General features: G+C 38.1%; 1 protein-coding gene across 1 annotated transcript; it reads left to right on the forward strand.

The window, feature by feature from the left end:
- The first annotated feature begins 776 nt into the window (after nucleotides 1–776).
- LOC141596487 (putative ribosomal large subunit pseudouridine synthase SVR1, chloroplastic) lies at nucleotides 777–12,202 on the forward strand. The gene is made up of 10 exons (XM_074416664.1): nucleotides 777–1,301; nucleotides 2,078–2,157; nucleotides 4,666–4,766; nucleotides 4,913–4,985; nucleotides 5,097–5,190; nucleotides 5,305–5,353; nucleotides 6,547–6,697; nucleotides 7,981–8,037; nucleotides 8,599–8,654; nucleotides 11,599–12,202. Exons 1-10 carry the CDS (start codon nucleotides 875–877, stop codon nucleotides 11,657–11,659), a joined length of 1,149 nt encoding a protein of 382 aa, XP_074272765.1. The 5' UTR covers nucleotides 777–874; the 3' UTR covers nucleotides 11,660–12,202.
- Nucleotides 12,203–13,635: the final 1,433 nt, after the last annotated feature.

Consider the following 13,635-nt stretch of genomic DNA (forward strand, 5'->3'; position numbering starts at 1 on the left):
GGAATATGAATTCATCATAAACTAAAGTACTAAACCCAAACCCAAACCCAACCCCAACCCACTCAATTGTCTCAAATTAGGGAGCCCATTTTCTCTCCATTTCCTCAAAAAGAAATGGAGAGACAAGTACCTATTAATGGCCCGGATCACATATTGACAACATTTAACGATTCTAAATTTACGCATAAAAATACACGAAAATGAAGGAAACGAAGGTATAAGAGAAAATCCCCCTACTACTAAGAGAATAAAATTCTCTTAGTAGTTTCCCGCCCAAGTGCTTTCCATTATGATTGGGCCTGCTTTCTGGACTGAAAAAACCACATATCACGTTTTAAGTTGGGCCCACTACTTAAACTAATTGATTTTGCAAATATTCTACCGTGATACTTCTTGCAATCTTTGACTTTTCTAATTATACCATCATATGTTGGACCCACTACTTAAACTAACTGATTTTTCAAAAAAAGATTTTTTTTAAAAAAATTTGATGTAGTTAAAATATTTTCATAAAAAACACAATTTATGGAATTATTTAATTCTTTTAATTAATTTTAATATTAGTTGTTTTTTTTATAAAAATTCGTGAGATATAAATCTAAAATCTATAACTAATACACTAAAAATTAAAAGGTCTATATTTACCGCGCATTTGCGCGGGATCTACACTAGTTATTATTTTAAGAGATTATGAGAAAAAATGGAGAGAAAGGAAATGGAGATTATCCATTCCCCAAATTAGGAGCCCAAACTCAGTCTAGCATGGTCAGAATTCCGAAACTGAGAATCACAAAGTAGGAGCGCCTAAACCCCGGTAATTCCGTCCTATCCAAAACACAAAAATCCCCGGCGTAGTCACAGCGAAATTCCAGGAATGGCATCCCTCATCGCAACCACCACAACAATCACCACCACCACCACCCTTACTAAACTCTCTTTCCTCTCTCTCCACCGCACCTCCTTCCGCGCTCTCTCCTCTCGCTTTCGCTCTTCCCTCACCACCCTCCACCACCGCGACTTACCCTCCTTCTCCCCCAACCACCCTGTCACATGCACCCCACTCTCCCGCCGCTCCGATGACGATTTCTTCCCTCACGCGTTTCCGCCGACGCGTTCACGACAATCACGTGCCGATAAGACCGCCCCGTGGAATGCGGCGGTTGTTGACAAGAAGAAGAAAGCGACAACAACGACTACGACGACGGAAGAACCAAGGTACTCGAAAGCCGCTCGTAGGTTTTATAACCAGCGCTTTCGCGAGCCTCCTCAGCGCCTCGCTAAGGTCCTCGCCGCTGCTGGCGGTATTACTCCTTCCGTCTCAATTATTATTTAAATATAATTACTCTTGCATTTGCAGCTGCCTTCTGATTCTGTGTTTGTTATTGATTACTCCCTCCATCCCGCTCATTTGTTTACCTTGGATGAGAAGTGGCCGAAATTCAAAGGCATTCCTAAAATAGAAATATAAGCAATCGCTTAAGACGCCCAAAAATAAAATAGGTAAACAAATGACCTGGACGGAGGGAGTTATAAGGAAGTATGTAAGTCTAATTTGGCAATTGAAAAGCAATTTAGCAACAAATAGTTGGATTTTGCATTCTGTTAGAAAAACTAGAGGATGAGGGGAGAGCGGACTTTGATTGAATGCGAGCGAATCTCAAACGAAGTGAAAGTGAGTACAAATAAAACTGAGTAACCGACAAATTTTTGTGAGTGAGAGTTACTGAGGGCGCAACTGATAAGAAAGGGTGACATTACTGTCAATCTAATGACAATGGTAAGTACTCCAGAATAGAATGGCGAAAACAGATCACATGTTCCAAGAATTGCGGTTATTACTCCCTCCATGATTTCCTTGATCAGCTATGCAAATTTTCAAATTTTGGAACATGCGTTCTGTTTTCCTGTGAACTACCTCACCTTTCTGCTTCAGGGGATTGATTTTCACTTATCACGTATCAGAAGCCTGTCATTAGTCATTACACAGTTTTATATGATTATTTGCTTTTGCATATTGCTTGTAAGTCAAGCCGCGTCTCCTATTTTCACAAGTATGTTTCATTGTTTCCTTTCATAGTGGCATCACGGAGAAGCAGTGAGGAGCTCATATTTCAAAAAAAGGTGACTGTCAACGGCACTGTCTGTGATAAACCTCAGGTTAGGTGCTTCTCAACGACATGATGTATAAGGCAATAACGGGGCTGTTTGGTAATGGGTCTATAAGAAAGGGTAATGGAATGAAAAACAATCATTCCCTTTGTTGATGTTTGTTTATCCCATTTTCCCATTCCCTTCTCCCTTTCCTTACCCCCATACTCCTCTACCTTCTTTCCCTCCACCCTAAGTGTAACCCGTTCCCTTTTCCTAACTACAAACATCCATCACTTCTAGCCCCCACTACCACCACCCAACCACTATCACTACCACCTCCTTACAATCAGCCGCAGACGTGTGACACCCCCATACTTCAAGTGCCTTACCAGGACCACTCAGGTATAAGAACGTCACTATCTCGGTTTCCCGAGGTAATGATAATCAAATGACAATAACGAAACATAATTTAAATAGTAATAAAGTTTAAGTGATTACAATTCCAAAACCAAACTGATAAAAGTACAATACATGTTCTTAAAACCAAATGTCTCAAACTACTAAAGTACGACATCGGAAGACTCTAATCAGTGGTGACACATCCCAGCTAGCCCAAAAGCCTCTACTCAAACCTGCTCATTAACTGCTCACCATCCCCGAATGGATCACCACAGTTTTTAAAACAATAAACGGGGTCAGTACTAATTACACAACATACATCACAACAGACAAAAGACAAAAGTCATACAACTCAGTCATCACATCAAACCCCAAACTCCATAATCAATCTCCTCGTAACTGACTACACACTAAAGTGTGTAAAGTGTGTAGCCTGCCAAAGTACCCATCGCAACAGGTACTCCACACCGCCAGTGGGGGACCGCAGCCGTACCCACCAAATCCCCGCTCATCTCCATCGAGCGATAAACCCAAGTCCATTAATGTGCACATCCCTTCTGTGGCGGGTTCCACAGAAGGCGAATAATGGGCGTGAAGCCACTCCCGCAAGTGACTCCACTCAGCCAGGGACACGCCCCGAAGAACACACACAAATAAATAAACAATAACCATAACACCAAAATCAACAACCGTCTAAATCAATCATCAAGATATAATCACAACCGTCTGAATCAATCAATAATCATTAACTACAGCACAATCACCACACATATTATGTAGCTAATACTGAGTAGGGAAAACCCTACCTGGAATGCAACACAAACAGCAGACGATCTTCGCAGCTGTCTCAAAACCTCTCCTCTACGAATCCTACTCCTATCACATAATCATACAATTACTACATACACAACCAATCATAAAAACCCCCAATTCCCAAAATTAGGGTTTAAACAAAGTTAACCAAATGTTATAAAAATGGTATGTAGATCTTACCCTTGACGCAAGGATCACTATGACGCAAAGAACAATGAAATCCGACCTCTCTAGCTCCGGAATTTGTCAATAAAGCGGAATAGCAAAGTAACGTACTTGAGAACTCTCTTAAACAGTGAATTAGGTTTTAGCAAAAGTGTTTTAGGAAGATGACGAACTTATAATATATTAATCCGCTTTATTAACAAAACCCGTCAATTAACCCCCGTAACCCGACCTACTCGATCGAGTAAGTCTCGTACTCGATCGAGTGCCACTTACTCGATCGAGTGCCAAGGCTACTCGATCGAGTACCCTACAGGCACAACACTGTTTCGTCAATCAAAACACCCTTACTCGACAGAGTAAGGCCACTCGATAGAGTACCCAGAGACTCATAAAACCATAGTATTACAAGACGGGGCCATGCCGGCAATCCTCTCAGCACGTCATTACCGGGCGGATCACCAATCCGAACCTTAAAAACCGTTCCCCGCACCTGAAATATCCTTTCCCACGCTCGAAAACGCCAGCCCTGGTGTAATCTGAGGGTGGGGGAGGGTTTTTTAAAGGTTTGGTGGTGATTGTGAAGTGGGGTGGGGTGGGCGTTTTGTGGGGAAGTGGGGTTGTTGAGCTGCTGTGGGCCGGATCGAGTCAAGCGCTGATGTCGGCTGCAAGTTGCTGACGGCAGTGTAGGGTGGCAGGTGGTGGTGGTTGGTGGTGTAGTGAGGGTGGTTAATGTATTCCTTTCCCTAGAGTAACCAAACAATGATGGAAATTTGGAGTAATCCTTTCCTTTCCCCTCCTATCCCTTTTATGATTCTTTTCCTTTGATATACCAAACACACCCTAAGGACTTGTTTGGTTACCCCTTTAAATTCATGTGCTTTTTTGCACCTGTTTGATTGCCAAAATTATGGGAAGTGTAAATTCCCACATGAATTTAATGCCCATATGCCAACCAAACACCTTTTGGCCAATTCACATGAATTTCCATTTCATGTGAAATTGAAGTTCATGTGAATTTATCTTCCCTTATTGCAACCAAACAACACTTAAGCCTTTAATCACTTGTTGAAAGTGTCTGCGCTGATCAAAATTTGCGCCAGATTGTGATTTGTTCAGATTCTTTTTAGGAAGGCTTTGTTAACTTTTGTCTATGTGGCACTGAATAGCTATTTACTAACTATGGATGATGTGCAGACAAGAGTTGATCCAGGTAAAGACGTTATCTATGTCAATGGAAACCGCCTACCTAAAAGATTGCCACCAAAGGTCTATCTTGCTCTGAACAAGCCAAAAGGGTATATTTTCAAATCCAACAATGTTTGCAAAGACCTATTGTTTTTTTTTCCTTTTCAATCTTTGTTACTGCAAGAGTCTTTTAAGTTGTAATTCAGAACTTTGAAGACATTGTTATTCTTTGCTTGATATACTTTCATCATTTCAGGTACATATGCTCAGCTGGTCTGAAAGAGTCGAAGTCTGTTTTGTGTTTATTTGATGACTTCTTAAAAAGTTGGGTACGTGCATCATAGGCAAATTTTACTTCGTTCACATTTTTTTTGGTTATCTTGACACCCTGAAGCTTTTCATACTTTAATCTGTCATCATATTGCTTGGCATGCCCTCAGGACAAAAAGTTTCCTGGAGAGCTAAAACCACGTCTATTTACCGTGGGCCGCCTGGATGTTGCAACAACGGGGTTAATTATTGTCACCAATGATGGTAAATTTACAATTCTCTGTCTAACTTCGTAGTATCAAGATTATGTAGTACAATTTAGAGTTATGATTTACTTATGAAGACAATAATGCTCTAATGGGTTTTTTTCCTGTCCAGGTGACTTTGCCCAAAGAGTATCACACCCTTCTTCTAATCTAACAAAGGAGTAAGTACCCTTTTACTTCTGATAATGAAGGCAATTTGTAAAGATCTTCCTCTTCTGTGGTAAAATATAAACTTAATGTACTGTTTTTCTCGTACCCGAGTAAGAACCTAAAAAAATGGAGTTGACTCTGTTTTGGGCGTTTATTTGTACAAGATTACAAGCGTCATTGTTTATGATCATAATTAATCTTACCTTTCTAATTTTCTTTATCAAGTAACCAAACTTGGTATCGATCAAGCCAAATTGTGTTGCATGTGCTTTGTTAGGAAGGGTTGTTCATGTTTTGTGCTAGGACCTAGGGCCAAGATAAACTAAGTTTCTTAGACCTCCAATAGCTTCAACGTAGAAGTTCTATTCTACGTTCATGGTTTTGTGCTAGGAATTGTTGGGAAGGGTTGTTCAAGTAGGCTTTCTTAAAAAAGTTAATTTATATCTTCAGTTTGTCATGTAGGACTTGGAGATTAATCAAAGTATGCATTTTCCTTAATTGCTAAAAGTTGCAGAAGTAAATTTTGGGGTTTATTATCAAATTTTTAGAGCTCTGCAAATTTTAATGGACTGTAGTTCACAGTTGATGTATTTATTCATTTCAACTTTACAAATTTGCAGAAGTAGATTTCCATGGTGTGAGTTGAAAGTTCCTATATTATTTTGTCTATGAGTAAATTGGAGAGGGAGGAGAAAGAGTGTGACAGGTAGAAATTTTGGCTATCCAAAAGGAAAAATGAGCATTCCAAAATGACTTAAGTTTTTTAGTTTTAGATCGAAACTCTAGTTTTGAATTGTTTGTGTTTCCCAAGCAGGAAATTTGTAATTGAAATTTATTTTTCACTTTTCAAATTTGAAATGATGAATTTTACTTCAAGTGCTTTTCCGAAATTCTATCTTATAGTATAAAATTCCTAGCTATTTTACATAACTTACTAGATGCCTATGTATCTCAATCTTTCTTGTCAATCTAATTAATAAATCATGAGTTATGCTTTGATGGTATACTATCTTACATGGAGTACTATATATTTATGAACTTTGGAAGTATAAACAACTGCTTTTATCTATAGAATTGTGGGGTGGATATCCCGTGTCTACGTTGTTAATAGTCTAACTGGAGTTAATGATCACATAAGTTTGCCACCATGTTTAGTGCAGTATCGTATGATCAGTTTGTGATTAACTTCAGTTGGCGTCTGTAGATATATTGCCACAGTTGTTGGTGATGTCCATAAACGTCACTTAGTGGCCCTTGGCCAGGGAACAACAATTGATGGTGTGCACTGTACTCCTGAATATGTGGAACTACTTCCTCGGCAGCCAGATAAACCCAAAGACCGTCTTCGTATTGTGGTAAGCGTTGTTAATTTTCCTTCTTATGACATGTATATATGGTTCTTTTCTCATAGTATTTCAGAGTCCAATGTGTCATTTCAGTATGCATTGATTTTCGCAAATTTGAATTTGGTTGCATTATTATGATTTCTAATAGGAATTATAAGGATGCATGTTAATTTTGAGGGATCAATTTAATTTGTTATACAAAGAGAGTGTCACCAATAGAGGACAAGATGATGGAGAATTGGTTAGGATAGTTTGGCCATGTGAGACAGAGACCTATTAATGCAACAGTTAGGAGGCTCGAAACTTGGGGAACATAAAAGGTTGCAAGGGGTAGAGGAAGACCCAAAAAAACTTGGATGAAGGTGATTCAAAATGATAGGAGATCACTTGTGATTGAATAGTGTATGGTGACGGAGAGAGCATTGTGGAGGGAAATGACACGTGTGGATGATGGAATATGATTTTTTGTTTTTGTTTCAGCAGTATTTGTTTGTTTAAACTTCTTTTTCATTTTTTTTAAATATTATTCATTTATTTGAGATTCATCAAACAATTTTCTTAAAACTCCTTATATAATAATGCTTTGTTTACTTTTAAAATTTTCAAACATTAATTTTTACTTCTATTTTCAAAATAATTGTTATTAATTTGTATTTATATCTAAGTTTTGTAATATAAAACTGAATTATTGATTTTTATACCTATAGGTTTACCTTGACTTTTGTATTATGTTTTCCTTCCCATTCGCTTTTCACTCTTTTCTTTCTATCTCTTTCCATTTTGTGGTGTGCGGGCGACCACTCAGTGACGGTTCTAAAGGTTGATTCATGTCGGCCAACCCCAAATCATTTTGGGATTAAGGCTATGATGTTGTTGTACAAAGAGAATGGCTTGTTGTATACTTGTATGGTGTCTCCAGGTAGTTGAGATATAAAGGGCAGGCGTAGCTCATAGTTATTAGTGTTGTAAGTTGCATTGTTTTTCCACATAATCATCATATTCTTCTCCTGAAGCTGAAATTTCTATTTGTCTCTATAATGGAGCAAGAGAGTTTTTCTCCAAATTTTTCATATATTGGATTATGATTTACTCAAAAACTTTCATATATTGGAGGAATTATGATTTTTCTTGGAGGTGGGAAAATGGATCTCTCAATTTCATCCCCCATACACTTTTATTCAGCCCCGCTGACAAAACAAGGGAAATTGTATCCCTCCAAATAAAGGGTTAATGGTTGCTAGCTTTGGCGAGGTTGTGATTCTTTACCAACTAATTTATGGCGGAATTGACAGGTTAATGAAGGAAGAAACCATGAGGTTCGCGAGATGGTGAAAAATGCTGGGCTTGAGGTTGGTTCCTCTTTTTGAGCTAATATTTAATTACTGACAGCATGATTGCGGCTGTTTTTCGTCTCCTGTGAGAGAAAGTGTTCGCTAACTAGGGTGACCATCAGTTCTATCAGGCAGCTGCACTTGTCTTTACTTGCTTTCACTCAGATATGTCTCTGTTCAACATACATATAGGAAAGTTTAATAGTGCTACGAGCCTTACAGTGGTATCAAAACCAAGAACATTTTTGGCAGTTAGTTATTTTTTTTTTTTTTTTCATTTTATGCCTCCACACTAGATTTTGGAAGTACTTGACAACTATCACACCATCTTCTCAGTAATATTTAACTGACTGATGAAATTATGATTCTCAGCACCTCTTAAAAAGTAACACATGTATAATGTGGATAAGTACCAATGAGAATCCGTGCTTTTTAAACAATCTTTTTTGTTTTGTTTTGGGCGTGTGAGAATAGAAAACCCTTTTCATGATATATTTAATATTGTTATGGTTATCTTTTTCAACTACTCCGTGATTTAGAATTTTCCCGAGGTCATGTTGTTTGTTTAACCTTGTCCAGATTCATACCCTAAAAAGAACACGCATTGGTGGGTTCAGGCTTTCCACTGACCTCAGGTAAGTATTAAGTTTGCAGCTTTCCTTGTTTTGTTTTAGGAATTTTGATGGAAGTTTCTATTTTCTGCATATTGCCCAGTAACTAGTAGTATACTAGTATTGGCTAAAAGTGACCAAGTATCGTTTTGTATGTATCTTAAGATAGATGGTGTCTCTGTTTTCTGCTTTAGTAGCTTGAAACAATGTTATGTTGAGAGAATGAAATATTTTTTGTGCCTTAAAAGTTACGGCATGTGAGGTTTTTTCTGCAGCTTAATTTCTCAAATATGACAAAAATTAGCCGATTTATGCTACCATGTGTGTGAGATGGGTGCCTCAAGATCCTAAATTTCTTTATCTAAAAATTTCCGTATGTCACCGTGTATGTTTATAACAATCAAACGGATGGTTAAAAGCTTGATCAACTTAGTCATCTCATCATCACCATTACCCTGACCTCTTCAAAGATGCTGCACTCCAAGCACGAGGGTTCAAATGGGCAGCGTTCCCCTATAATTTGAAACTGTTTGCAATACTGGATAAGGAATTTTTTTTAACAACACTTTGTTAAGATGGTTATATCATAGATTGTGGTCAAACCATCGTAGTTTAAACTTATTGCTTGAGTTTTTAATATATAGGAGTGACAAGCTTTTGAAAAACATGGCATCTCTAAATCATCAGTGATGTCGTACAAGCTCACACAAAACCTTGGAGCTTGTATGGTCCTCCAATTTGTAGAGGGAAGAACATCTTGTGATGCAAGTTTGTATGATTTTGTTACTTGCTCTTTGAATTACTAGCTAGAAAAATAGGTTTGGACTTTGGATTCTGGACAACTTATTGGGACTTGCAACTTAGGTGGACAGCTGCCTTGTGAGGGAGAGAGTGATAACATAAAATATTGATCTTATGACAAAGGTACACTTTGATGGTAATGTTGGCATTAGTAGTCATGTCCAAGTAGCTTATATAGAAATGTTAGGTTCTGTATAACTTTTCCTTTTTTGACAAGCCAACATGTTTTGGTTCAATCATCTATTCTTTGCTTTTAAATGGCGCGGTAATCTGTTGTGACTTCCTTTAAACGAAATCTGAATTATAGTAAAAGAAATCTGAATTATAGTACCTATTCATGAAGATCCTCTCTTTTCGAAGTTGTTGACCTCCTCTCTCTGGTCTTCGTAGTTATAGTACAAGACTATAGGAGGCAGACCTTGTATTACCTATCATCAAGATCTACTCCTTTTGAAGCTGTGATGATTTGGTGCATAAGATTCTGTTTAATTAGCTACAAGAGTTATCACGTCATAGAGTGGTGGCTCACTCATGGCATTATTTTTTATGGGCACAAATTATATTTTGTAGTGAGCTTGAAATCAGTATAGTAATTTTGCTCCCATGAGTTTTAAAATACCAAAGTATGGCATTAAGTTCCTCGTATTTGAAGTTCAGCGGCTAGCCATTCTTCTTTCCACTTTCACCTTTTGCATTTTCATAACTCCACCAAAACTTTTCTTCGACATTTTCCTTTACTCCAGTTTCGGGTTAGAGCGTATTCTATCACGTTGAATAAGAGACGCTCTATAAGTAATTAAGTATTAGATTGTATTGCGTATGGATGTGGTGTATTTATAATGTCTTAGGCAATCTTGCTCTGGATTTCGTTCCCGTGTTTTCCATTTCCCCATTGTTCCATTTAATCGTCATCCAAGTAGGGTTGGCCTTAGTTTAAAAATGCACGCCGCAAGTGCATGTAAGACACGCCTTAGCTTGCCAAAACGCCACAGTGCATTTTAGGTGCGCCCTTTAGATAAGGCTCACACTACGCACTTTCAGTATTTTTTTCGATGTTTAATTATGCCATTTCTTTTCCCTGTTATTCCTAACTTTTATTTCTTACATGTTAGCCAACTTGAGAACTCCTATAAAGGGTATTGTTGCCCAAAATTTTATTTGGAAAATACCAAGTTGTTACTAAAAATGGAGTGCATTGCGTCCAAAGGGTGCGCGCTTTCCCCTTTCGCCTTGGCGTCTCACCCCCTTAGCGGCTAGCGCCGTTTTAAACCTTATTTTAAAAAAAGCTCGCCTGGAGTGCCCTTAAAGCACACCTTGTATGACGGACTAGCTAAAAGCCTCGATGCATTTTAGGTGTGCCTTCTAGATAAGGCTCACCTAACTAGGCTCATTAATACACAATTTTCTTATTTTTTTCTTCTAAATTTATAATTACGCCATTTCTTTTCCCCATTTTTGCCAACTTTTACTTATTTACATGTTTGCCAATTTGAAAACTCTTAAAAGGGTATTGTTGTCCAAAATTTTATTTGGAAAATCCAAATTTGTTATCAAAAATACGGCCTCTCTGTCTTGCCTCAGCCCTTTAGCCCCTCGATGCATCTTGCTTCTCTTCAAACAAAAGGGATGGCAATTGAAGCTGAAACTGATCCGAAATGGAATCAAAGCAAAGGAAAAAAATCCAATCCAAACCAAACTCTTAGAAACCCGAATTAGATTCATTATTTAAAAACCTATATCCAAGTCCAATACGAAAAATCCAAACTAAATCCATTATTGGTCCATCCAAATAAGTTTCTTAAAAAATATAGGCTTTATTACACTTGAAATTTCAATTTTGGCCATATAATATACGAGTACATTTTTATTAGGTCAAATTGGCTTTTGGATTATATTGTGGATCGGGTATGTACTTGGATAGTTGGATTACATGAAAAATTATATTGGATCCCGTATGGATTGTGAATTTTGGATAGATCCGCGATCTGCAAATCCCATCCCTAACTTTGAGGGACCTAATTCTATTCTTGCACAGGGGACCTAAAGTTTAATTTATCGATAATAAAACACGTTAAACCATCTACAAACTATTACCTGCTCACCATAAAAACTATCAAGATTGTTGGTGTTTGTACATTATTTTTGTCTGCCATTTTTTTTACTGTAGGCTTGGGAAGTATGTTGAACTAAAAGAAAATGATCTCAAAGCTCTAGGAGGGGAGAAGTGAGATGGCAAGTGGTGCATCTTTTGCATTCCAACTTTCCGAGTAATCATGCTGCCAATGATGGTTAAGACAGATATAATAGCGAAGAACGTTAACTACTTGTAGCATGGTTTTTGTCTACCTGACACCTTTTGGACCTTCATTGAGCCGCAAGGAGAATATATTAGCTGCCCAATTGGTGTGTCGTGCAAGTTCCTTATCACAATTTTGGGATTATTACTCCGTTGGGTAAGATGTTTTCCAAGTGGAATAGAATATTTACAAGGAAAGATTTTACCTGACAAGTTGGAAAGCAGAGTACTATGATAACAGTGGAAAATCGCTTATAGCTGCGTCGTTGTTGTTATGTACTTTGGGGAAGGAAAAGTAACTGATAAATCTGCAGTGCATCCGGAATGTATTGAATAGAAGAGTAGAATTATTGTTCATTTTTACATTTGTATTTCTAATGTGTACAAAAATTGGAGTTTAATTAGATTTCAGTGTATCCAAATTGGGAGGATTGCCTAATAGTGAATTTATCAGCTATAGCTGTTAAGTGTGAAACTGTAACAAGGTGTTTGCGACTAAATACTTGATGTATTTGTTGGATTACAAGGTGTTTGCGAGTAAATACGTTTTGAAGTACAAGTTTCAACAAACTCTCCCAACAATTGAGTTGCTGGTAAGATAAGTATCCTCCTCTGCCTTAGCATTGCCTACCAGTCTTGATTTACCTTTGTTGTTCCTATAGTAGTACTAGTAGGTGTTTCGGTTAATGTAGTTTGTGTTGTTCCCTTTTTTATATGTTCACTGAAAAGAAGATTAACAATACTTGGGGCACTACCCGCACAGTAATAGATGGACCTCTTTAGAGCTCAAAGACTAGTACAATAAAAAGTTAAGTATATCCTACTTGGACCATCCCCAAGCAAGGTCACGAGGGAGGTCGCGACCTTGTTGGGTCGCCTTAACCAACAATTAAGCATGAGATTAGCGTGACCTTTTGGTTGCTCTTGACCTTATAAGACCATCCCCAAGCAAAAGGTCGACTTAATCGGGTCCATTAGAATTTTACTCTTAATCACTCCTTATTAACTTGACCCATGTTCACCCTCCCAAGCAAAAGGTCACGACCTGGGTCAATTAATCTAATCATTTTTCACTTTCCAATCATTTTCTACACTCTACCCCACTAAAACCTCTCTCTTACTTTTTTCAATTATTATTTACTAACTAATTATACACATGTTTTTATTGTAATTTTAAAAAAATAAAAGTACTCCAATATATTAAACATTAATTTAATGACGTACACTTCGGAAAAAAATTATTAAATAACAAAGTTAAAATTTAATAAACAAAGTACTCCAATATATTCTGCACCCGCTGACCGAGTCAACATATTGAGCAAGGTCAAAGCCAAAAGACAGCAAGTCAACGTATCAGACAGCCTAACCGACATAGCCTGTCGGCCTGTCACTTGGGTCTCGGTCTCGGCAACTAGCCGGCCGAGAGGCATATCCGCGTACTCACATCCAAGTCCCCTCGGCATGGAGTCAACCAGGACCGCCGGCCTGCCATAGGTCCCTCGACCGAGGGTAAGACAGTCTTTCCACCTGCTAGCCACTTGGCCACTTGGCCACTACGTGACAAAAGATGAAAGTCTATAAATACTCCTCTTCTCTCATTGAGAAAAAGATCCAAAAACTATCCGAAAAACATCTAATAATCTGGTATAAACTCCCTTATCTCTCTACAATATACTTTGCCAAGTTAACACACAACTTATCTCTTTAAGTTTACTGACTTGAGCGTCGGAGTGAGTACGCTCGGTACCAAGCCGAGCCCTCAGTTTGTTCATCTTTACAGGAGAGAGCGAAAGGAAGAGACAAGCCAACGACGTCATTCTACAAGTTTAAGTGGTCATAATCCTGCTCCGGAATTACACCCGGAACAATTGGCGCCGTCTGTGGGGATTGATACTAAAAGCTAGTCAC

The sequence above is a fragment of the Silene latifolia genome, chromosome 8 (assembly GCF_048544455.1).
Source record: "Silene latifolia isolate original U9 population chromosome 8, ASM4854445v1, whole genome shotgun sequence".
Taxonomy (NCBI): domain Eukaryota; kingdom Viridiplantae; phylum Streptophyta; class Magnoliopsida; order Caryophyllales; family Caryophyllaceae; genus Silene; species Silene latifolia.

What these genes read in the sequence shown, in the direction of transcription:
- LOC141596487 (XM_074416664.1), top strand. Translation starts at nt 875, where the DNA reads ATGGCATCCCTCATCGCAACCACCACAACAATCACCACCACCACCACC. An exon ending in TGAAAAATGCTGGGCTTGAG is followed by an intron (nt 8,038 to 8,598) that starts GTTGGTTCCTCT and finishes AACCTTGTCCAG; the next exon opens with ATTCATACCCTAAAAAGAAC. An exon ending in AGGCTTTCCACTGACCTCAG is followed by an intron (nt 8,655 to 11,598) that starts GTAAGTATTAAG and finishes TTTTTACTGTAG; the next exon opens with GCTTGGGAAGTATGTTGAAC.